This window comes from Calonectris borealis, chromosome 6 (assembly GCF_964195595.1).
Source record: "Calonectris borealis chromosome 6, bCalBor7.hap1.2, whole genome shotgun sequence".
In the NCBI taxonomy this organism is placed as follows: Eukaryota; Metazoa; Chordata; class Aves; order Procellariiformes; family Procellariidae; genus Calonectris; species Calonectris borealis.
This window is the reverse complement of record NC_134317.1, coordinates 44386948-44411346: the sequence shown is the minus strand read 5'-3', so window position 1 is coordinate 44411346 and position 24399 is coordinate 44386948. Positions and strand designations below refer to the sequence as shown.

Below are 24399 nucleotides of genomic sequence, written 5' to 3'. Positions count from 1 at the left end.
ACCACGTTCATGTCTCTTCACCTAAGGCTCAGTGTGGTTGGCCACGTGGCCAGGCTGATCCACCAACAGTCTCTGGGCTGGGAGTTAAACTTTAATATGAACCAGGGGAGAAGAACCCAGGTGTGACTCAGCCGCCCACGTCCTTCCCTTTCTCCTCCCTGCTGGCAAGGGGAGTGCAGCAGGACAGGGAGCGGGTACGTAGCAGTAAGAACCTGTGACCCGAGGGCTGCCCCAGCGATGGAGCCCAGTGACCCACGGGGGAAAAGAGTCGCCGTTGTTGGCGGTGGTCTGGTAGGAAACGCAATTTAGCTGCTGTGTGATTGTGCTTTGCCAGGGAGCTGGAGCTGCAAAAGCATTGCTTGGTTGTGGGGTGAATGTTTTTCTTAAAATCATTCTTCCTTCAGATGACAGGGTGTTATGGAGGAGTTGGTTGAGTTCCCACTGCAGGAGGCAGCGAGGCTCATTCGGGCAGCTAGGACTTTGTACGAGGAGAACGGCTCTTTCCCTCGAGGGAAAGCTTTGCTGCTGAGATATCCCAGAGACACAACACATCTGACTCTAAAGGACAGCATGGAGCATTGCAGCATCTAAATCTCTCTTTTGACTTTTTGGCCGTTAGCTTCTTGGTCCCTATGCTGCTGGAAAAGAGTGATGACATAAGAGTCTGTAGTTCTGACAGTGATTAATGATGGAAATTAAACAAGAAAAAGACAGCCATTCATTTAAATAACAAGCAGGACATATGTGTGCTGTCCTTTTTAAGGTAACATCTTGCTTTTGCACAGGTCTAGCTTCTCCCCGTGTGTTCCCAAGGGAATGCTGCAGTACCCTGAATTCTATTGAGGAAGATAAACATAGTTCAGAGAGGAGCAGGGAGCTTGCCTGTACCAGCTCCTGTTGTCTCTGGCTGAAGGGGTTAGCCCTGCTGCAATGCAGGGCTATTACTGCACGTAAACAAGCTCTGAACTTGGTATGACTTTATATGATGAGTTTTGATGGGTGACTTTTGTCTTGAAGGTTCTGCAGGCACATCAGGGATGCCAGAGGACTTCTCTCCAGGAAGTTGTTCTCTAAGGCTCTTGATCAAAGAGTCTTCCTGTATATGCTGAGCTGCATCCCCTGACCGCTGCTTTCTCTTGATGTGTCTCAGTAGTGATCTGTGATATAGCTACTATATAGCTACTAAACACTTCATCCACTATTCCTGATCCTTCTCTTGTAGGTGGGTGCATTAAATGCTTGTTTCTTTGCTAGACGAGGTTTCCATGTTGACGTGTATGAAGCCAGAGAAGGTAAGTTCAGCCTGATCATTACTTTATTAATGTTTCTGTCCCTTTACTGATAACAGTTCTTGAAGAAGCAAAAGAGGAACTGTGTGAGCTCACTGAAACTGCAGAAAGAAAATGAAATCTGATGGGGATATTCTTTTCACTCTTCCCTTCAGCTCCTGTGGTGGGGGAGAGCATTTATTTGAAATATGTTGTCTTGTGTGGAGACAGCTACTAAAATGATGCCTTTTTTAATGTTCTTGGCCTAAATATTGATTCAAATCCTCACCTTTGAAAATTGGTCTCTGCCTGAAGAATTATAGCACAGTGCTGTTGAACCAAGCTCGGTCAGAAGTTTGGAAGCAATGGCTGTTGTTAATGCTGCAGCATCTCTGTTAGGGTTAAAAGCATCACTTGACTGGTAACCACTGCCATCGGTGGTTAGGAGGGCTGGTGGCGAGAGAGGCAGAGGGAAAGATGGGGTGCTTTCAGGAAGCCTCCAGCTCCACAGGGCACCGCAAGAGAAATGATGATTTGGAGCCCAGGTGCTGGCTGAAAGGGAGAGAAAACATTTGCCTTCAGTGTCTATCAGCTGACAGACAAATAAAACCTGGGCAGAGATGGCAAGCCAAGCAGCAGATGCGAATGACACCATGGAAGGTGAAACTCCACTTGAACATGCAGTGAAGGGAAGGAGAAGCCCCACGTGACACATGGTCTCTGTGATGACGCTTCCTGCTCAGGTTCTGCTGCACGGCTCCCAGCTACGCCTGTCCCAAGTCCTGCACACAGCTCTGGGTCCCCACCGCAGAAATGGGGGGGTCACAGCAGCCAGCCCCAAGCGATGCCAGCAGGCTGCAGGCTCAGAGCAAGAGCAAACGGTTTTTCACAGTGGTTTAACTGTTAGCCTTTTTGCTGGATGTTATATACGCTAGAAGTTTCACAAGTTCGGAAAGCCTCTGGTTGCTCTTACCTGCCTTCTGAGTGGGATGGATTTTACCACTTTGCTCCAGTTTTTGGCCCATTTCTTGTGTTGAGACGCAACCCTGAAAGCTATTGGGATGAGGCTCTGCCACGTGCGCTGGCTGGACAACCTGGCAAGCCTAAGGGAAGCCATTCAGAGGAGGAACACGCCAGCACCAAGACATTTCCATCTGAACAGTGATGGAGAAGGTGACCTGCCAGTGTCCTGAAAAGCATCAGTCTGTGGGTCTCAGCAGAAGCTGCCAGGCGTTCATCGCTCCGCTCTCTCTGCTTAGAGGGGAAATGGCTTTCAGCGGTAAGTGCCCTCTGGCACTGTGGGGAGCTGTCAGGATCTGGTGTTCCCTTTGCAGCACTTGGCTGCCGCTGCTTCTTCCAGGCTAGAGGAGGCATGGAAGAAGCGGCCCTCAAAGCTGCTCAGTTGCCTTCCCGACAGCTGAATGTGCCCTCTGACACCTGCCTTCTCTGCACGCAGAGCGGGGGGACGGGGACTCCGCACTGCCCCGCCTGCTGTCGCTGCAGGGATGTCGGGAGATGCCGCCCACACCAGGCTGTGGTATCAGCGTCTCCATAACCAATGCTCTTTCTGCACAGATATTCGGATGGCCAGCTTTGCCCGTGGCAGAAGCATTAACTTGGCCCTGTCCCACAGAGGACGCCAAGCCCTCCGAGCTGTGGGGATGGAAGAGCAGGTACCCTGGCAGCTTCTGTCGGTGGTGGGATCTCTGTGGTTAAAATGCTGTTGACTTCAGCTGGTGATGAACGGGCTCCCTTCTGCTCCCCAAGCACGCAGGGGCCATTGCAGCGGTAGCTCTGCTTTTGTGAGGGTGGAGGTAGACCTCTCCCACTGCATGCCCTCATCCTGGCTCTCCACTGCTTCATGGCACAGCCACCAATGGGGATCTCCCCCAGCCTGGGGGCAGCACCCAACCCCGGGCAGGTGGGCTCTGCTTGTGGCAGAGGGTGCTTCACCGGGAGACCAACTCAGACAACACCTTCCAGTGTTTACCTCTCCCTCATGCTCTCCTCCCTCCTGGAGGGTGAGGGCAAATGAGGCAGGAGTAGGTGGACTCCCAAAAGAGCTGGCGTACCAGCAGGATGCAATAAAGGGGGCTGGTTTCTCCACTGACATGCCCAGATTTGTATTTTCCCACAAAACCTTGAGCTTTGGGCTGACCCCTGAAATCCATGCACGCTGACTTCTGCACAGCACACTTGGCTCAGAGCGCAGCACTCCTCTGCAGGGTGCTTGCTACCATTTAACATCCAGCTGTTGGCAGTGGTGGGATCTCCTGGCCCCTGGCTCCCTGCAGAGAAGGAGTTCAGGCTTCCACAGCTCGTATCCCAGCACCAGGATGTAATTTGTCTGTCTTCCCCTGCCCTGTCTAGCGCCCTGGAGCTTTTCATGTCCCTTCTACCCAAAAATAATTTTCCGCTGATTTTTATGAGATTGAGCTTGTAAGTAATCTCAGTAAAATGTAGTGACTTGGCGTTGACAGCCCTGTAAAATTTTCCCCAGTAACTTGCATAGCCACACGAAAACGTATGAGCACAGAGCATCCCATTCTGCCTGGAGCGTGGTGCATGTGGGGGGATGGCGCTTGGTAGCTTGTGCCCTGCCCCTGGGCAATTCAGTTTTGGCCAGAAGGCTCGGTTGTGTTCCCTTCTGTTTCAGATTGTGTCCAAAGGCATTCCCATGCGGGCAAGGAGGATACATACGCCTTCGGGGAAGAAGTACTCTATCCCCTATGGGAAGAAGAACCAGGTACTGGTCTCGCGCTGCCACTCGGAGATGCTTCGGGGGGTCTTTGATGGTGTGATGGACAGCCTGGGGCTCACGCTCTTAGAAAGGATGCTGTGAGTGGGAAGGGGATTGTGTGACCCCCCGGGTTCGGTGGGGCTGTTTGGAGAGGGTGACGTTTCTTGTCTGGCCATGCAGAACATCCTTCAGCAATGCCTCCTGAAGCCCCTGTTTGTTTGCCTTGCAGTACATTCTCTCTGTGGACAGAGCAAACTTAAACAGAGAGTTGCTAACAGGTAGGTTGCCAGGTTTGTTTGCAAACACTTTTACACCCTGTTCACCGAGGATTTAGGGTTTGCCCCATGAACAGGAGACTTTGGGTCCCAGGTTCTGCATAACCTGGCTCTCAGAAAGTGCAAATGTGAACTAGCTGTGTTTTTAAGAAGAAAATCTGTGCTGTTTCCCTGCTGCTTGTCTGACACAAAAGGATATTCAAACAAGTCCCCCGGAGGCCTTTCTGTGTGTGCAGAAATCCCTGAGGAGCAGCTCTCCCTCCTTCATCCTTGAGAGGGAGCTGCCTCAGCTCCCCGGCTCCTGGCACCAGAGTCTGCTCCCAGAACTTCACCAGACAAAGCAGGATACCTTCTCAGCCTTGCCATGGTTCATGGCATTTTCCGCAACCCCTGATTGTCCCAGAGACAAATAGAAATTGGAGCACTGTGGCAAAGCGTGTAATCAGGCCAGGCCAAATTTCCCCAGATTTCCCATTGACTACTGGCACTGCATCCCATCCTGAAATACAATGTAGTGATGGTGGAAACAGGTCAATGACTCATGTCGTTGCAGGGAAGAAAGGAATCTTTGCAGGATTCCTTGCACTTTTAAAATAGGTTTCACCAGAGTTGACCAAACGCAGTCCTAGTATGCCCTGCCTGCTGGCCATCACTCAACACAGCGATCATCTTATTTGTTGTAACGACAAAAGTCGCTATAATTTAGGGATCCCTTGGAAATATTTTTGGGGTCACAGTACAAGCCTCTACATTTAGTTGTCTTTTCTTTTCACAGCTGCTGAGAAGTACTCCAACACTAAACTGTACTTTGGACACAAGCTCCTGGGGTGCAACGCAGAGTTGGGGAAGTTAACCATAAAAAGGTAATCCCTGCGCAAGCCTGGGATCAAGTGCTGTGTTCAGTTAGTTTCTGCTTAATCATTCATAAAACCTCAAACAATTGAGCAATCTCAGTTTGAAACTAGCATGTTATTACTGAGTGGGCAAAACTCAGTGTCAGCTTTGAAAAGGAGAGATATCAAAGCAGGGTTCATGGAGAGGCTGAAAAAAATTTCAGTAACTCGCTGACTCCCCAGCAACCTGGCAGTAGGCTAGGCACACGCTTGCTGACCTGTGCAGGGAACAAACATGCCAGTCTCCATAGCGCTGGTTTTCAGGGACAGATTGCTCATCAGGGACGGCAGCTAACGACCTTGTTTCATAGTTGTGTTAAGTTCTGGTCATGCTCCCTGTCCACCTGGGGATGCAGGCTCTACAAAATAGCAGCATTATCCCAACAGCGCCTGTTGCATACTTGGGTAGATCTGGCAGAGTTATGCTTTTGATAAACTACAGGATAATTATTTATCCTAACACTGAGCTTCCCAGTCAGTGAAAGCCAATCTTCCCTCACCCTAGAAGACTAATAATGCTGGAGGTGACCTGGGCATTTTGCAAAAGGCAGATCCACTATGCCCAGCGGTGCTGAGCTGGCCTGGACTTACAGCAGGATTGATCCAAGGGACTCTCTTGCTTTCAGATCTGACCAGCAGCCCTTGGAAGTCACCTATGATCTCATCGTGGGATGCGATGGAGCCTTCTCCACAGTCAGAAAGCAGTTCATGAGGCAAACACGCTTTAACTACAGTCATGAGTACATTCCTCATGGCTATATGGAACTGACCATCCCTCCCAAGGATGGAGGTGTAAGTGTGCATGTCCTGGGGGCTGCTACCACCTTTGCAGGTGGGACACCCTGCTCCCCTCTCATGGTGACTCTGCTACAGCAACTCTAGAGAAACTAATTTCTCGCCTGGGGCTCAGCCAAGGGATTAAAACTTTCCTAAGAGAAGGCAGGCATCTCTTCCTCTTCCCGGGTGGGGCCAATGTCTTTGTACCTGGCTGCAAAAATCCTAGAGAGCCTGCCCCGGAACGGTGGAGTTAACTCTAGCTCTGAGAGGTCTTGGGGATACGGGAATATGTCTGTGAGGACCATCAGCAACTGCAAAACAGCAGATTTTTGCCCATCTTTCCTACCCTTTCCTCTTGCCCTTGCTCTGTGTCTCCCTGAAGCATCAGGTACCAGAAAAGGAACCTGTGGTCATTGTGTCTTCTCATGGTACAAAGGATGGGAACTGGTGTGCTGGCATGGACGGGAACCAGAAGCTGGGCTGGGGAAGCTCAGCAGGGCAGGTCAGGGACACAAGGCAATTTTCCTTCTCTTTCAGTTTGCCATGGAACCAAACTACCTCCATATCTGGCCGAGAAACACCTTCATGATGATTGCACTGCCCAACATGGTGATAACCCACGGCCATGCTCCCTTGGGGCACGGGATGGAGCTTGTGGGGATGAACTGGCTGTGGTGGCACGCATGTGACAGGGGCTGGGAGGGCTGACAAGGTGCCAGGAGGGACCCCCAGCCTGTGCCAGGTCTTCCACAGCCTGGGGTGGGGCGCAGGACAGGACCCCCAGAGCTGGCCCTGCCTCACAGCGCTGAGCAGGTACCTGTGCCAACTCTCTCTGCCCATGCATCCGAGCCCACCCGAACCCCCTGAAAACTAGCTCTCTGCAGCTGGGTGTTATAAACCAGGTGCAGGAGTACCAGGGCAGTGTGCCAGGCAATGTGCTGGCAGATGACATGCTGCCTGTTTCTGCCTCCCCCCTGCCTGCACCCAGCGTGTGCAAGCCCACCATGGGAAACGGGGTGGCCGGGCACTCGTCCCTGCTGTGCTGGCGGGTCGCTGCGATTGCCGGATGACAGGCTGGGCACTGAGTTGCTGCTCCAGATGCCAGGTGCTCTCTACAGCCTCTGGGCTTCTTTCTGACCTTCCTCCCTGGCTGGCAGGACAAGTCCTTCACCTGCACGCTCTTCATGCCCTTTGAGGAATTTGAGAAACTCACGACGGGCGAGCAAGTGCTGGGTTTTTTCCAGACCCACTTCCCAGACGCCATCCCCCTCATTGGAGAGTAAGTGTTCCCATCTCCCCTTCTCGCTCATCAACGCCGTGCCGCGAAGCCAGGGGATGCATCCCCACCCAGCCTCGGGGTCTGGTGACAGAGACTCTGCTGAAGCTGGTGGGCCAAGGGGCTGCAAACGCTATTGGGGTGGATCCCCATGGCCTGTAGGTCTGAAGGAGGGGGAAGCGAACAGACCGAGGTCCGCATTGCGTCTGCACTGGAATAGCAGTCTCAGCAGCAGGATGCAGCCCCATCCTGCGGCAGTTTTTGACGGAGTCGCACTGAAGCACCGCTCTATGCCTTGGAGGCACAGCCCAGGCCCTGCCACTGCAGGAGCAAAGAGCAGATCACCTCCCGCTGCTTTCGTATTGCTGTTAAAGGTTGTGAACTCAAGGGATGGATTAACGGTTCATAAGCTGTGGGTTTTTGATGTTAGAAGTGGGTGAGCAAAGTGACTCCGCTAGAGCAAAGGTAAGGGTTGCACGCTGAATCCAGCAGTGCAAAGGTAGTCCCGCTGTTCAGATAGCTGAGTTGCGCAAATGTTGAGATTTTAGCTAACAGACCGAGAAAAGCTGGGCTTGGCCGAAAAAAAACCACCCCACTGTGCTGACTAAACAAAGTCTGGCACTTATTGATTGCATGGCTAAAACAAATATCAGGGCTGTGAGACACAAGAGCAGGCAGTTCCCAGAGGTGTACTGCTCGCCGGGTGGTGGGGACCCTCTTGTTGCTGGGCAAACAGCAGAAGGGCAGCAGCATGGAGTCAGAGCATCTCGCTCCTCCTGGGGGCCCTGGTGGCAGTGGGGACCGGGACCAGCCTTTCCAGCACACGTCCTCATGGCCGTGGCTCTGTTCAGCGTGTCCTCATTTTCCTGCAAAGAGGGAAGCCTCCCCAGCTGGTGGGAGATCCAGCCCACACTATTAATGCTTCTGCTTTGCAACATAGTTATCTATTATGGGCTTTTTTTGGCTGATAGGAAGGGTCTCAGCTGTGTTAGGCAGTTTCCTTTCCTCTTAAGGAGACTGTATCACAGGACTTCATATAAATTTAGAACCTCAGATATCCTCTGGTATATCCTTCTTAAGTGACCGCCATCCACCACTGCTCCCGGTAAGAGGACTGAGATGTTGATGACACCCTTACTCACACTTGAAACCGACAGACAAAATATTTGGTCCATAGGGGAAGTTAATGAAATAGGTTTTCTGGCTTACACATTTTTCCCAGCACAAATAGCCTACTGAATAGGCTTGGTTTTTGCATCCCAACGCTGACAGTGCCCATGGCCCTGGCTTCCTGAGCTTGGATGTGGTATGACTTGCTCTTCTTTGTCTCTTGTGGTCCCACAAGTGAAGTATCTGTTGTTTTGCCTGAAGGCGAGAGCTGAAGCACGATTACTTTTTGCTGCCAGCCCAGGCCATGATATCTGTGAAGTGCTCTTCCTACCACCTTGCTTCCCGGTGCGTGCTGATGGGAGATGCTGCGCATGCCGTTGTGCCCTTCTACGGACAGGGCATGAATGCAGTAAGTTCAGGGCTGGCCCTGGCCTCTGTCAGTCAGGTCCCCACTCTTTTCACCCAGGCATGCCTGGTTTCAGAGTGTAGCTCCATAGAGTTCATGGGCTGGCCTATCCCACAGTCTGATGTCCTCTGCATCAGCAGGTGTTGAACTCCCCTCAGGCACCTGGTTGCTCACTAGGACCTGGCTGTCCTCTGGGGAAGAGAGGGGACGGGGCGGTGGTGCCACCTTCCCATGGGGCAAAGGACTGCGCAGGAGGGAGGTCCAGCAGGGCAGCCCCAGGCTGCTGGGAAAGGCAAGCCCCTGGACTTCCCTGCAAGACTCTGAGTGGTCTGGAGTAAGACTCCTGCTCTGAAGCTGTGGTCAGTGGGACTCTGCATGTGCGAAAAGCTGTACTAGCTAAGCATCCATGACAGAACTTCTTGTGAACGCATAGTTTTTCTGCCTATTTACCCTCTAATTTTCCTCCCAGGGCTTTGAGGATTGTCTGGTCTTTGATGAATTAATGGACCAGTTCCACAATGACCTTGGTGAGTGAGGTGGCCAGGGAGGAGCCGGAGCAGAGGAGGATCCCTCTGCAGCTGAAGGCAGTTGGATACCCTGCTGGGGAGCTGCCTGTGAGCTGCCGCTTTCTTCTCCCAGGTGCCTGCCTCCCTGAATTCTCCAGGCTGAGGGTGCCAGATGACCACGCGATCTCAGATTTAGCCATGTACAACTACATAGAGGTAGGCGAGCTGCACACAGACTTGTGGTCCTGTGGGCTGTGCACACAGTGGCACTCTGTTAGGATGCACACAGCGGGCAGGGTCTCTAGCAAGACTCTGGTTGCGCTCTCACCCCAGCAGACTTTAGCCTAAGAGCTCCTTGGGAATGCCGCTGGGGCTGAGGAGGCTCTGCTCCCTGCAGTCACCCCCAGGACAAACAGCGGGAGAGCTAGCAAAATGCAGGGGAGCTCTACCAAGACACCCTGCAAAGGGGTGATGGTTGCTCTGTCATAGATGCGCGAGCACGTGAATTCAACGTGGTTCATTTTCCGGAAGAATGTTGACAACTTCCTCCACACCCTCATGCCTTCCACCATCGTCCCACTGTACACCATGGTAAGGCCAGCACCTCGGTCCTCACTGCCTGAGCCACCGCAAGCTCCTCCTGGCTGGCTCTGAGGTGGTGACGTGCTCCTGCAACCCTCCCAGGTGACCTTCACCAGAATTCGCTACCATGAAGCACTTCAGCGCTGGAAATGGCAGAAAAAGGTTGGTCAGTGGTGGTGCCCGTCCTCCCCATGCCATGAGCCTTGTGAGCAACCTGCACGCCAGCACTGCTCAGCTGCAGGGGGGGAGCTTTGGTGGTGGGATATTGCCAGGTGGGTGCAGGTGTGAAGACTTCGCTTGGTGCTGCAGGGTAGGAGCAAACCTCTGATGACGCCGGCGTTCCTCTTTAACACTTGCAGATAATTAATCGAGGGCTCTTTGTCATGGGGGCAGCAGGACTGTGTGGCACCTACCTGCTCATAAAGCGGCTGGCACAGGACTCGGACTTCCGCATGGAAAACTTGTGGGGCTGGTCCCATTATCTCAAGAATATTGGAAATTTTCCCTTTGGCACACAAGTAGCTGAAATGTAAGGGCAGCTCCTGGTTCTAATAAAAGTGAAGGCACAGGCTGTTGGCTCAGCTGGATTATGTTGTTTCTCTTGGAATGTGGCCTGGCAGCTCCTGCAGCCCCTCTGCCTCCTGCCCCCTTGGGAGCGGTGGTGGTCCCTGTCCCTGTCCCTCTCCCCAGGCGAGAGGAGCCCTTTGGGGCACAGAGTGCCCAGAGAGCCTCTGCAGGGGCTCAGGCGTATCTCTGCCCCATGTCAACAGCCTTGTCTCGAGTGATGTGGTGTGTCATGGGCTGGGTGCAGGTTTTGTGTGCAGTAATAGGGGGAGCGTGTGCCCTCCGAGCCAGCAGGACAGCCACTTGAACGGCTGGCGTGTCCCAGCCTGTACTGCTGACTTTCGCTCTTACAAAAATCAAGTCAATACCTTGACTTGAAAATCAGCCGGCTTCCTCCCCAGCCCAAGTCAAAGAAAATACGGTTCAGTTATTCTTGATGGAAATGAAGCAACTTTAAGAAAGGATGTTCTGGGGCGGTGCTTGAAGCCTGGAGAAAGGGCTGTTCCACACCTGGCTGAGAAATACTTCTGACTTTTGCAAGCAGGTCTCCACAGAGGGACCACCAAGCCTTTGGGCTAAAGCAAGACCAGGAGCCTGAAGGACCCTCCTAGCTCACTGTTTTCCCTCTGGGCTTTTACGGGTGCCCTAGCATATACTTCTGTCTAATGCAATTACTGATCTATTTCTTTTTGAAAAAGTCTGGATCCCTCATCAATTTTCTGTATTTGTCCTCCGAAGCATGTATGTGGTTGTACTTGCACTGCACACACTACACCAGCACTAAGACCTGCAGCTGCTGACAGGGGAGATATAGATAGTCTCTTCATGTTCAAGTAACAACAGCCTCTGCCTGGGTCCCTGGCAATGGGCATTGCATCCAAGACCCAGAGCCCTAATGGGTGTCTCTGGTGTCTTTGTGCAGCCAGGTGCAAGGTGCATGGGACCTACACTGCATTGGGGGTCCTTGTGCCAAAAATAGCTGCAGGCTGGGAGAGTCCTGGGGGAAGTATCAGACAAACTTTCCTTCTTCTTACCTTGCCCTAGACCCTCACAGTCACTGTTGAAGAACGGCAAAACGGCCCAGTTTAACTCCTGATCTGACGTGGTACAGCCACTCTTGTTTAAGGTGGTTTACATATAGCTGCCAGTAGACGGGCAGGGTCAAGAATGGCTTTGCATTATTTAGTGAGTAATTTTTGGCTTGCAGGGGAGCACCTTTTGGGACGTAGATGGCATATTAGTGTAGAAGACAGTTTGTTTCTCTTGCCAACATCTTTCCCAGGCACTGTATCTATGGGAGATGCTGGCAGCAATGACGTGATTTTGCTGTAGTTTCTCCAATGAACGCTTCAGCTGCCCTTGCACCTGATTCTTAGCAGGACAGATGTATTTACTTTATATATTAATTTTTATTAGCGTTAAACCTCTTCAAAGACCAAATGAAGATGTGACATAATACAGCTATATGCAAATTATTCCCAAACTTAAAGCAAATATGGAATTGTACCGCTATTTCACAGGAATGACCCCACAACATAAGAGCAATTAGCTGCTGTGCATGGTTTGGAAAAGTGCTGAGCTGGAGATGCTCCGGGCACTACCGGGTCTTTTGAACGTCTGATATGCTCACAGAGCAGGGAAAAGAGCCCTGGGGGTGGTGGAATAATCTGTGGCCAAACTCTGAGCTGCAGACAACGTTTCACATGTTCGGTGCTGATGTTTCGTAGTTCAAATGGTTGCTCCTTTGCCTCCTTGCCATGCAGAGAGCTCAAGGCCTGGTGGAGGTAAGGCAAGCTTGCAGGAGCCCAAGTAGACCCATGCCCGAGGTAGGTCTGAGAGGGGAGCAACACGGGGGAGCAGCTGATGATTTCCCAGCTGCTCTTCATCTCTGGGTACAGGTGCTCACTAGCCCTTAGGGCCCATCACCTCACTGCAACCTCCAGAGCAGACCACCAGCCTGGAGGATCCTCCATGTCCAACTCAGCAGTGAGTGCTTTAGAAACTAGTGCAAACATAATGGTGGAGACCAGTGCAGCAGGGGAAGGCATGGAGCAGCCTGGGAGCAGGTCCTGCTAGAGCAGAAGGGAAATGGCAGTTTTGAAATCCCAGCTCCAAATCAAACCTGGAAGCAGTCTGTGCACTCAGCTGGTTTTGGGGCTTGGTGTTTGAAGCTCCTGCCGGAAGGCAAAGCTAGCATCAAGAGCTGAGACAGTCAGTAACCAGTATGGGAGCCATTGTGTGTGCCCACTGGTGAGACCTGCTCTGCAGTCCCATCCACGGCAAAGCTGCGGCTGTTCCCTTCTCCCAGTTCCACTAAGCCAACCGTCGAGCGCTGCACCAGGAGACAGGCATGGTGCAGCCCTTCAGCCAGCGCCTGACATGCTGGTGGCCTCTTGGAAGAAGGGAACAAACCAACAGGATAAAGAAGAGGATGTGGGAGCCTTTGTTTAAGATTTCCTTAGCTTGGCGTTTCCTTATTTAATGGTGGGTCCTAGCACTGCTGGGTGTTGCTCCGCTTCATTGCCCATTGAACCTGGGGTTCACGACCGTGGTGGTTGCACTCTTGAAGAGGGGGTTGTCTGCCTGGAGGGAGAGAGGTGAGAGGCCCGTGTTGTTGTGCTGTATTGGATTTTCAGCGGAGCGTTACCCACTCCACCCCTCCCAATGTTGACGGTGCAGACAGGGTTGGCAGAAGAGCCCACAGGCTGCTTTAGCCCCTCTGCAAAATCCAGCTGGGCTGCAAAACCAGCCAGTGGGGAGGGCTCAGGTCTGCCATGGCTGCCTCTGGAGAGGATGTCCCCTCCAAGTGTCCCCACCGCATGTATGTGAGCATCCCAGCACACCCCACCGCCACGGACGGGCTCTCTTACGTCATTCCACTTGGCCTTGGACTTCTCCTTCTCGAACCGGCGGTATTCCCGGCGGTCAAACAGCTCCGTCAAGAGCCGCCAGATCAGCAGGAGCACCAGACCGATGAGGGCCACGCCAGCGACGGTGCCTCCCACAATCAGCGCGATGTTCGGAGGCTCTGGGCACTCTGCAGGGCAGACAGACGGCGTCCGGCTGCAGCCCCCAGTGAGGCAGCAAGGCCACCATGGCAGACCTGCCTGCAGAGGGGCAGGAGGAGCAGGGCTGGGGTACCTTTTTTGGGATCAACGCTGATGTTATACATCTCCTCGCCATCCTTCTGGACCATGCGGAAGGAGATCCAGCAGTTGTGGGAGTCCTTCTCCCTGCACTGCCTGCTCGCCACTGCCGACTTCTTGTCCACCCAGATGTTGGGGCAGGCCTGGGAGCAGTTCTTCTCGAAGGGGCCGCTCTCGAAGGCCTTGCACTCCACGCAGGAGCTGCAAAATAGGCAGCCACAGCTCACCTCTGCAGGGGCAGAGGCCCTCTCACCTGGCTTTGGCTGCGGCTAGGCTCTGCCCAAGCATGGGCAGGGCTTGCCTGCGCCTGCCTGGGAGGTAGGGGGGATCCCTGCCACCCCCCGTGCCACCTCCGCGCGTCACTCACACATATTTGCCACAGGGCGAGGGGCAGCCAGGGCACTCCTCGCAGAAGGGGGGCTGGTATCCCCCTTGGCACTGGCAGCGGTTGCAGTGGCAGGTCCCGCGGTGGCTGCACTCGTTGCCACGGATGTTCAAGCAGCCGTCCGTCGACTTCTTGCACTGGCAGGCGCTGCCCTGGTACTCAGGCGTGCACTTGCACTCCCCGCAGTCGCATCTCCCACGGTCTGCGGGAGAAGCCCTTTCAGACCAGGATCCTACAGACAGCCAGGTCGCCCTCCCTCTGCCTGTGCTTGGAGAGCATCACCCACCCTGTGCTCTCCATGCCACCCTCCATGGGATGGTCGAGGAGGTCCTGCAGGTGGGACCCAGGACCCCAAACCCACCCACTTGGGTTTTGGTAAAGAAAGCAGCATCTCCCTGGGGATTTAATCTTTCTAAACAGTGCCCCAGTGGAGAAACCATCACACAGATGCATCACCTTTGCCACCGCAGAGAGAGCCGTTGTGAAACTCGCAGTTCATGTTGTCGCACTCGCAGAAGGTGCCATAGATCTGCTTGTTGGGCACGTCGCTGGTGTGGCAGATGCACTGCCCGCACACACAGTCCCCTAGCCCCGAGCAGATGATCGAGCTGTTGTCCTTCCGACAGCTGCCCTCCAGCTCCTTGCTGGTCTTGCCTTTGGTTTCGCACTCGCAGTTCTTCCCCGTGTAGCCTGAACTGCAGCTGCCGTCAAAGGAGAGGAGTGAGTCTGGGTCAGTGGCCACAAGAAATGCTGTGGGGCACGTGTGGGGCCCAGACCTCAGCCAAAGCAGAGCAAATCTGGGACAGCCTCACCAAAACCCAACCACGGCATGTTGGTGCTAACTCCGTGCTGGAGCAGGACAGCTGATCAGGAGGAAACCTCAGAAACGCTGCTCTCCCCACTGGTCATATTTACAACACCAAACGGTTGCCCGGAAATTATTGTTATATTTATAATTTCCAAACCCTTACCAAGATCTGAGTGCTTCCTGAGGAAAACCAGTCTTTTCCTCTCCCTGTACTGAGAGGCCATGAAGCAATAATTGCACTTAAAGACCTGCGAGAACTACAGCTCTGAAGTGGGATTTCAAGGGATTTCTACAGAAATCTGTCTGCTTGATGGGTGGGCTGGTGGATGGTTGAATAGTTGGATGGAAGGATGGATAGTTGGATGGACAGGTGGGTGGGTGGATGCCCTTAGGAAAGCAGAAGAGACTCCAGCAACAGAAGAGAGAGCTCATTGTGTCCCCTGTGTCCCCTGCTTCCATGAACGTAAACCGCCTCTCTGAGTAAGAAAATTGGTGCAAAGCTGCAGAGCCAGGCCATGACTGATCACCACGTGTACACCCCTCTGCTGAGCCCTCACCCGGCCCCACGTTCTCCAGGCGCAGAGGTGCTTGGAGAAACCAAGCGCGCCATGCAGCTGCCCTTGGCTTGGCCCAATGCCCCTCTCCCAGCAGCTCCCCAGCTCTGGCAGCATTTGAAATAGTGTTTTGAGGGGATAGCATGTACCTGCAGATCCCACAGACGATGATGCCTTTCCCACTGCAGGCGGTTGGGTCGGGCTGCTCGTTGCAGTTGCAGTCGCAGTTGCTGTCCAGGTGGACGGTGAGGGTGTCTGTGAAGCCCAGCGGCCGGATGGTGAAGGATTGGCTTTTGATGCATTCCTTGGCTGTGACCTTCACTTTGAAGGTGACCTAGAAAGTGCAGAGTGAGAAAGGGAAGGGCCAGAGGCCATCAGGTAGCTTCAGCAATAGGAGGGTGGTGTCGACCCCAGGCTGAACACACGCACATCCAGCGCAATAGAGGGCTCTCCCATCACGCAGCATTTTGGACACTCTTGGCATTAAATTCATTCGTTCCAGAAAACCTGGAACAACAAGCTCAATTCCTGCCATTAAACAGGATGGGCATCAGGAACCTTCTGAGCTGCAGGGCGTTCCTGGTATGTGGGAACGTACCTCATCATTGATCTTGACGTTGTCGCACTGCCCTCTCGCTTCGTCCAAGACTGCATCCATACCCTTACTGCACATAGAGTCATATTTGACATCCAGGACGTCTGGCAGGGTAGAGTGGTCCAGGATGATCCGTGAGGAGAGGTTCTGTGGGGAAATGGTGGAGAAAGTGCCATCAGTCCAAGAGGAGACCATAGCAAGTGCGTGTGTGGTTGCAGGTCAGGGCTTCTCCCCAGCTCAGGGGATAGGGGCAGGGAGCACCCCAGGCCTGGCGTGGTTCTGGAAAGGCAGGTGATAGCATTGGAGAGGTGGGAACCTCTTGCTCGCTGTGGGCAGAGGGACTCAGCATGTCCCGTCCTCAAAGCCCTGGTCCCAACTGCTCTCTGATGGTGAGGACACACGATGGGAACCTTTCCCTGCTCCGAACTCTGTGAGACAGGCAAAACACAGCCTCCTCCAGCACTTACGTTGTAGGCCACCTGGATGAGTTCAATGATATTGCTGGAGTCCTCGTTCAGCTCTCCCACCGCCGACTTTGGGATCATCTCACTGAGTTTCTGTCAATGGAAAGTGAAGACGTGAGCGGTCCCTGCCATGTGACGGTGGAGCAGGACACAGCGGCAGGAGACGCGTAGCTGTTTCTGTCCTCCTGGGGAGGGATGGGAGGCACCTGAGTCATCTGAAGTCTCCTTACCTTGTAAACATCCACCATCTTACTGGTGACAGCAAAAATGGGCTGAATGTTGTTTTCGGCAAGTTTCTGGACCAGCTGGCCAACAGATGGGTAGTCCTAGGTGGGGAGAGGGATGCTGCGCTCAGCATGATCTTCCCCACCAGCAGAAGGGTGGACAGTTTGGGTTTCGCGGCGCAAATTACAGTGATTATCGTGACCTTGTGGTCTCAGCAACAGGCTTGTTATGTGACATTTTTTGCTGCCTAGAGGAGCAAGGCTGAGGGTGCAGAGCCGCCGAGCAGCCCGTGGGTACTTACAAACTCATTGCTCTTTTTGTACATGTTGTCCTCCAAGTGGCACTGGCCGTCATTGGGTGTCAGGATGGCCCCAAGCTTGCCGTCACCGGCGAAGTGGAAGCCGTCATCAGTAGCATACACCAGCAAGCGGGTCACATTGCGCCAGCCAATCAAGTCCTGCAAGCGGCACGGAGACCTGTCCCTGAGCAGGGCTGGGAGGCTGATGCCAGTGGGCACGGTACAGCCCTTGCGAAAGCACAGCAAGTCTCGTGTTGGCTACGGTGTGGGGCAGGGGGCACGGAGGAGGTGGGTTGCAGGAGATCAGGGTCAGGAGCCTGGGGTATGATGCTCTCTTGTACCCGCCCCCAGAGTAACCTGCCCTGCTGCTTAATAGGACTTATACACGATGGGCTTCCAGAGTCCACCTGGAGAGGGGCAGAGCCACCTCCTGAGGGACGGTGCGTGAGCACGGGTCGCAGCCCTCACACCCGCCCGTAGCTGCCGGCAGCGGGGTGGACAGGGGGACTCACCCCGCACACCGCTGCCTGCATCATGGCATCCAGCCCCCCCTCTGGGGCATCGAGGTTCCCCGAGATAAACTGCTTCCCCACTTCGCTCTCGAACTTCTTGGCGTTGTCAGTCAGCGAGAGGATGTGCTTGAAGGCGAAGGGAGGCTGGCATTGCTTGTCCTTGTTGGGGCAGGGGTTCTGCAGCTTCTCAGGGTGCGTGTTCACAAAAGGCAGCACTGTCTTGTCCACGAAGGAGCCAAACCCTAGGGTATCCAGGACCGTAGCATCAGGGGTGGGGACAGGCAGGGACCGGCAGGCATCCCTGCAGCACAGGGCACGGACAATCTGCTGGCCCCATGTACGTGTCCACGTCCCTTGCCCCGGCACACTCTGCAGCCTGGCAGAGGACAGGTCACGCTGCCTGCTGCCTGCATCCCGCTCCAGCCCCGTGGCTCTTCCCGGCACCAAACAGCTGTGCCGGGGTCCCGTGCCGGAGGCAGGCTCACCTATGCGGCGAGAAGGGGTAGTGCTCTCCAGCGCCCTGAGCAGCTCCCCTCCCAGCTTCTTCACCTTCTCCAGATCATCCAGCATGGAATAGGAGAGGTCCATGAGGTAGTAGAGATCAATGGGGTACCCCATGGCGCGGCGAAACTTCACATCAAATACAGCGGGCTGGCCTGCAGGATAGGGATGCCGGGATCAGCTGCCGTGCTGTGGCTCATATCTTGCCCCATCACCCACCCCCTGCTGGGATCCTCCTCTCTTTCGGAACAAAAGGGGAGGAAATGCGGGCTGTGACGTGCCACTCTGTCCCAGCTGAGCCTGAGGGCGAGCAGAAGGGCATTGGGAACACCAGGCAGACCGTACCTATCCTCAGTTTCAGGTGCACCTCCTGGGGAGTCAGCTGTATGTTGTTGCTTAAGGGACTGTCCTGTGTCCTTGTAATATTATTGACTGGAAACTCAATCTCATTCTGCGGGCATCCCCTCCGCTGCAGCTGCTCGATGGTGTCACAGCGGATGGAGTCTGGCTCGCCAGCTTTGGTGAAACTCTGCAACATCAGCAGGAAAAAATCAGAGGAGCAGGAGGTGAATGGGCTCGTTACAAGATGACCCAGCTCTCAAACCAGGTCTCCAGGGTATTGATGGAGAAAGGAAGGTTGAAGGGTCCTGTCTGTCAGATCCCTCCTGGCCCCAGCCACCACGTAGGACATGAAACACTCCCATGACACGGTCTCCCCCCTCCACCACAGGCAGAGCCAGGTGGGCATGGTGACCATCCCACTGCCTGTTAGCTGACCGCTGGGGGCTGACAGCACGAGAGGCTACATGGACCTACCGGCTTCTTGCACCAGGCGCAGCCGGGACCGGACTGGATGCAGTCCTTGCACGTCCCCACCTTGATCCTGGGGCATTCCATAGCAAAGGCTGAAATGGAGAGAAGACAGAGTTGGCATGGGGGGACTTGGGGGTGGCCGGTCTGAAGCCGGCGGCAGCCATGGGGTATTCTGACACCCAGCACCGGGCACCTATGCTGTCCTGAGCCCACCCTGCCTATAAAACCCATGCTGGGGGCCCTGGCAGGGTCCTCACCCGCCTCACTGTCCCTCAGCTGAGCCGGCTCGAGTCAACTCCAGATCCTGGGAAATGCAGGATCTGGCCCTTGCATGCCTCTTAATGCCACGTTCCCGCTGCTGTTGGGCAGCATTTGGGTTCCCCCGCTATTTCACTGCCCATGTAAGGTGTCAGGGGAAGGCAGCGAGGAAGGGCAGGTCAGGCTTACCTGTCATCACCAGCAGCAGCACCCAGGTCACCACTGGCAGCCGGAGGCAGCAGTCATGCAACATTTTCTGCAAGACAAAAAGCATCCCTGTGACCGACTGGTGCATGGCAGCCGCAAAGAAGGGAGCCCTCAAACTCTACAGAAAGCGGCTGCAGAGGATGCTGGCCCCAGGGGGACGTGCCCTTCCCGCAGCTGTCCCACTGCAGGCAGAGCCTGAGAGAGTGACCCTGCTGCAGTCCCAGGAGTCGGGCAGCCGGGGCCAGGGCAGCCACCCTGCATGTGGGGGCTAACTCAGGACGGGTGCTGGCATGCTCTTACAAAAATAATTTGGATTCCAATAAACTTAGCTTTTGGACTAAATGTGGAAGTCAGCAGAGCGGGAACTTGCACTGTATCGCTATGCATTCAGCTGAACTGCTGCAAAGCTTGATGTAGTGTTTATGCAGACTCTTTGACCTATATGATTACATCTATGTAACATTGGAAAATCTCAAGCACTGCATTTAGTTTTTACTAGGTGTGAGTTTTTTCAGCTTCTGTGTTGAGCTATATTTGTACGAAAATTGGAATCAAAATTAGCAAAAAGACCATTTCTATTAATTAACTAGCAAGGTGTGCCAGGTACGTGGGAAAAAAGTCTGTTACTACTTGCTTTACATTTAACTGATTCATCAAGGAAACGAAGTATTTAATGTAGTGGGTTAATATAAGTTATCCTGCTGAGCGTTTCCGAGAAGCAAGTATTTCCAACATCATGGCACGGGAGACCGACATCCAAGGAGAGACGCAGTCCCATCTCCGAGGGAAGCGGAGAGGCTGGCTCGCACTGTGTGGTGAGGTCCAGCCTGCCATTGTGAAAACCATCAGGCTGGCTCTTGCACAACGTGCAGGGCAAGGAAGCAGGATGGGGTGTTGGAGTCTCAGACCCTCACAGGGAGGAGGGCCAGGACGTGATGCTATCGGTAGGGGCTCTGACCATGGGGAGGTGACTGCACATTTCTTAACTGGTGTGCAGGGAAGGACTCCCAGCACGTCGTCCAAACTCTGCAAGCACTCCGCAGTTACACCAGCATTTCAGAGCATGATAGAGACCCTGTACTTCACAAGCACGTTCTCACAGTGCTTGTTCTAGCTGCTCACACGACTCGCTTCTTGCATCAAAGCACATCTCCTGATCCCAGAAATTTATGCCATCCATAAAGTTGGCTAAATCGCTCTCAGGGAGCGATTTTTCAGCGTTCTTCCTGTGGTGTCAATGAGATCATGTTCATTAATGCTGTCATTTCTCATAACGCCTTCCCCCCAGCACAGCCCTGGAGCAAAACCCAACAGAGTCACGGCCTTGCAACATGGATGCACATGGGGAAGTGAAAAAAGAGGAATTTGTTAAAAGAGGAAGAAGGAATAAGAAAGCGTGAAAGAAAAACAAACATTGCCCCTTTTAGCAATATTAGACACAGCATCCGAAAATCAGGTCATTGGTTTTGAAATAGCTCTGACGCTGCCCTGAGCAAGAAAAGAACCACTCCCTGGCTCCTGCAACTTGGCACAAAGTGCCATCACCCTCTCCTGTCAACCTGCTGAATTAACAGCTTAGAGTCAAAAAGAAATGAGAAAACAAGGGAAACCTTCAAAAGGCACTGAGGCCAGGTTAGTATATAGGGCTGCTCAGATCCTCTTCTGAGACATCAGGATGTCCTTTCTTAGCTCGTCAGCCTCTATAAGATACCAGACAAGCAAGGAATGACACAGGTCAGCCTTGAAAGAAGGTCTGGTCTCCTCCTGAGGGCAGGAGGAAGGTCTAGGTAGGTCGATGGGTGTCATTTCAGTAACATTTGCACAGTGAGGTTTGGTGCCCAGCTGTAGTACGGACTCGGAGATGTGGCAAGACTGCTAAGGCTGGTTGCCACCATTACTTATGGCATGGGTCATCTGGATGTGAAGGTGTCCTGGTTTCGGCTGGGATAGAGTTAATTTTCTTCCTGGTAGCTGGTATAGTGCTGTGTTTGGGATTTAGTATGAGAAGAATGTCGATAACACACTGATGGTTCAGTTGCTGCTAAGTAGTGCTTACCCTTGTCAAGGACTTTTCAGCTTCCCATGCTCTGCCAGGTGCACAAGAAGCTGGGAGGGAGCGTAGTCAGGACAGCTGACCCAAACTGGCCAAAGGGATATTCCATACCGTATGACGTCATGCTCAGTATATAAACTGGGGGGAGTTGGCTGGGGAGCAGCGATCGCTGCTCAGGGACTGTCTGGGCATTGGTTGGCGGGTGGTGAGCAACTGCATTGTGCATCACTTATTTTGTATACTCTATCATCATCATCATCATCATCATCGTCGTCGTCGTCATCATCATCATCATCATTATTATTATTATTTTTTTTTTCCCTTCCTCTTCTGTTTTATTAAACTGTCTTTATCTCAGTCCACGAATTTTACTTTTTTTTCCGATTCTCTCCCCCATCCCACCGGAGGGGGCACAGTGAGCGAGCGGCTGTGTGGTGCTTGGCTGCCTGCCGGGTTAAACCACAAGAGAAGGTTTGCAGCCTTGCGAACCCCACCCTGCTCTGGAGCTAGCCTCCCTGGCAGAGCTCCAGCAGCCTTGCTACTGAACGGTCACCCGGTCAAACCCTCACAGTGATGTGGCTCAGGAGCTCGCTCTGCTGTGTCTGGCCCAAGACTATCCTGTGGTGGGTGGACAGAGTTCTTCTTCACAAAGATATCCTCCACAAGTTCCTCTCCACCACCACAGTCCACCTTGGTAAGTTTTTAAGGGCATCATTTATCGTCACAGCCTGCATGATCCGCACTTGCCGTGCTTAGCTGGCCCAACACATTTTTGTCACCTCCAAATTCTGCTAGCACTGTTTGAGCTTGCAGACAACAGGTAAAAACTCTTGAAGTATAAAAAAAGAGAAAGGTCTTAACAGTAAAAGCTCTTAACAAGGCAGGGTGGACACCAGATCCCTGTTGGACACTCCTGGGTGCACCTTGCTGGGAAATGACTTTGATCACTCATTTTGGCTGTGGCGCCCTGTGCCCGGGATGTACCCGGTGACCTGTGCCAGCCCAACCTGCGAGGCCCTCCAAGAGCAACATCACACTCCGAGGCACAGCTGGCTCCTTGATGACCACATTTGCTGTACTCTTAGCTGTATTCACGGTCTTAATTTGTTACTGATCGCTGCTTGCATCTGGTTTGCAGCACGTGTCTAGTTAATTAGTAGTGCCCTGGGGATGCTGAAAACAGTGTGAGCTCATATTTTTGCAACCCCCCGCCCAAAAAACGGGGCCAGGGAAACAGGCAACAGCTCTTGCTGGGCAAGAGCTGCTGCTGCTGGCAGGAGGGAAGAGCTGCTCCCGCCTCGTTTCCTGTAGCACTCAGCTGATCGACACCCCAAATGTGCCCAATTAGGCTCCAGCTCTCCTACAAGCAGAACTTCCCACACAGGCTGTGGGGACCAAGCCCATAGGCTCTATGAGCTCCTGCCTCCCACCCGCCCAATGTTTCCAAGTGTTTAATTCCTGCTGCCATGCCAAGGCATGGGGCAGCGATGGGGTGGACCAAGGCTCTGCGAGCTCCTCATCCTTGCTGGGAGTTAGAGGTTCCTGCATACAGGCTCATCTCATAAAATAGAGCAAGTTTCCAATTAAAACTGGATTAAAAAAAGCTCCCAAACCCCAGAAATGAAGTGGGAACATGCACCCAGCTCTGGCTGCTATTGAGTTTTGTAATGTAGGGTTCATTTTGTGGGCTGGATTTGGATGCCTTTCTAACCCCAGAGTCGTTTCTTTCCCCTGTCACGAGAACGTAAAGCACTCCCTGATACTAGGGGAGAGCAGCAGCAGAAAGTTCACCACTTCTTTTCTTCTGCTGTGGAGGGAAGTTATTCACTGGTATGTGGGTGGATGAGTGTACACGTGACGAAGGATGACTTTCAAAGAGAACAAATGGGGCTTCTGCTTTTGTCTGCCTCCTTACAGTGCTCAGGGGAGGGGAAAGCAGGTTTTCGTTCTGACTTTCTGCATTAGCAGGGGCCAGACATGGGCCTCAGCAGCGTTTTCTCCAACCCTCTTGGCAATCCCTTTGGCTCAGTCCCAGACTTGCACTGCCACTGTCAGTCCTGGGTGCTCTTCTCCTGGGTGTGCTCTGCCTGGGATGTTGGATTTTTTTCCTCTTTTTCATAAATTAAGGCAAGCAGAGGGATCCACACAGTCCATCCTCCTGTCCTGGTGTGAAGGAGCAGAACTGCAGAGCTTTACAACCACCTTCATCCCAGGGTGGCAGAAGCCACCAGGGTATTCCACCTACGGAGCATCTCTCGCTTGCTGTATGTTATATACCTGGCATGGCTGAGGCAGGGCAAGATGCTCCTGAAGGGTCTGTGAGCCAGAAAATGTGAAGGCGGCCTCGGGAAGGTGCATGAGGAAAGGGCTGGGTGCTGTCCTGCATGCAGGCGGGGAGCAGAGCTGGGACACGCCAGCCTCTCAGGGCACCGGGCATGCTGGGGGGGTGTGGGTGGGATGGAGCAGGCTGCTGTGCAGCATGGAGGAGTGAGTTGGGATTTATAAATAGGGCTGAAGGGGAAGCATTGATGCTAGTGGTGACCTCGTTGCTATAAATAAGATGAGCATTCAACAGCAGAGACGGGTCTTGCAGTCTGTTAGCTACAACTCCCTTTCAGTGCTTTGCTAAACATCTGTTTTCTTGTAAAACGGGAGGACGCGCTCTCGTGCCCAGTATCCCAGGAGGACTCCTGGGGTGTTTGCGCCATCCGCCTGCAACAGTGAGGTGCCACTAGTGTCAGTGCTTGTGCCTTGGTGTCCCTGGGCGCTTCCTCCACGCTCCCTGGTGCTGCGTCACCATCATGCTGTGACAGAGACGCCGGGTATCGCACCAGCAGTGCTGCCCCTTTCCGCCCCCACCTCTGGTGGCCCCAGATCCCATGTACGGGTGGTAAACTAGCGGAGCAGGGTACAGCAAGGACGGGAGAATGGATGTCACTTGGCTCGTGGCCATTTCTCCCATCACTTGGTTGTGTGATGCGGATAGTTCCGATCAAGGCAGATGGCCGTACACAGGGCTGCTTGCTGGCTAAGTCCCCCTCCGTGCAGAGTATCACACTCAGTGTGCGTGCATATAGCTATTTTTATATATAGTTTTACATATATATAAAAATTACAGAAAAAATATAGAATATATATAAATAAAAATATATAAAATTATTTTTATACATATATATAAAAAAA

The 24399-nt window shown here is 53.3% G+C and overlaps 2 protein-coding genes across 7 annotated transcripts; one reads left to right on the top strand and one right to left on the bottom strand.

Annotated features, from left to right (window-relative positions):
* The first annotated feature begins 134 nt into the window (after positions 1 to 134).
* On the top strand, positions 135 to 10411 carry KMO (kynurenine 3-monooxygenase). Of its 6 annotated transcripts, none has more exons than XM_075153864.1 (15): positions 135 to 291; positions 1223 to 1292; positions 2844 to 2941; positions 3925 to 4014; positions 4238 to 4286; positions 5059 to 5146; positions 5803 to 5968; positions 6491 to 6562; positions 7111 to 7232; positions 8601 to 8748; positions 9215 to 9272; positions 9385 to 9467; positions 9741 to 9842; positions 9936 to 9995; positions 10193 to 10411. In XM_075153864.1, the coding sequence occupies exons 1-15, from the start codon at positions 238 to 240 to the stop codon at positions 10364 to 10366; spliced, it is 1434 nt and encodes a 477-aa protein (XP_075009965.1). In that variant the 5' UTR covers positions 135 to 237; the 3' UTR covers positions 10367 to 10411. The 6 variants fall into 6 exon arrangements, with proteins under 6 accessions (XP_075009965.1, XP_075009961.1, XP_075009964.1 ...); XM_075153860.1 differs by lacking the exon at positions 135 to 291 and adding an exon at positions 2282 to 2547 and having other exon boundaries at positions 324 to 1292; positions 5803 to 5974; XM_075153863.1 differs by lacking the exon at positions 135 to 291 and having other exon boundaries at positions 326 to 1292; positions 5803 to 5974.
* Positions 10412 to 12817: 2406 nt separating this feature from the next.
* ITGB2 (integrin subunit beta 2) lies at positions 12818 to 19209 on the bottom strand. The gene is made up of 15 exons (XM_075153858.1): positions 19146 to 19209; positions 18702 to 18790; positions 18231 to 18414; positions 17870 to 18040; positions 17385 to 17626; positions 16876 to 17031; positions 16580 to 16675; positions 16353 to 16442; positions 15889 to 16032; positions 15440 to 15624; positions 14385 to 14629; positions 13911 to 14130; positions 13539 to 13744; positions 13268 to 13434; positions 12818 to 12980 (listed from the first exon to the last, which is right to left on the bottom strand). Exons 1-15 carry the CDS (start codon positions 19207 to 19209, stop codon positions 12915 to 12917), a joined length of 2325 nt encoding a protein of 774 aa, XP_075009959.1. The 3' UTR covers positions 12818 to 12914.
* Between the last annotated feature and the right edge of the window lie 5190 nt (positions 19210 to 24399).

Bases quoted from the DNA above. Each gene is read 5' to 3' on its own strand.
- KMO (XM_075153864.1), top strand. From the start codon at position 238: ATGGAGCCCAGTGACCCACGGGGGAAAAGAGTCGCCGTTGTTGGCGGT. The intron at 4,287-5,058 runs GTAGGTTGCCAG...TTCTTTTCACAG, and splicing joins AAACAGAGAGTTGCTAACAG to CTGCTGAGAAGTACTCCAAC. The intron at 9,843-9,935 runs GTAAGGCCAGCA...CAACCCTCCCAG, and splicing joins TCGTCCCACTGTACACCATG to GTGACCTTCACCAGAATTCG.
- ITGB2 (XM_075153858.1), bottom strand. From the start codon at position 19,209: ATGTTGCATGACTGCTGCCTCCGGCTGCCAGTGGTGACCTGGGTGCTG. The intron at 18,415-18,701 runs GTAGGTCCATGT...CTGATGTTGCAG, and splicing joins GCGCCTGGTGCAAGAAGCCG to AGTTTCACCAAAGCTGGCGA. The intron at 13,745-13,910 runs GTGAGTGACGCG...CCTATTTTGCAG, and splicing joins TCGCCCTGTGGCAAATATGT to CTCCTGCGTGGAGTGCAAGG.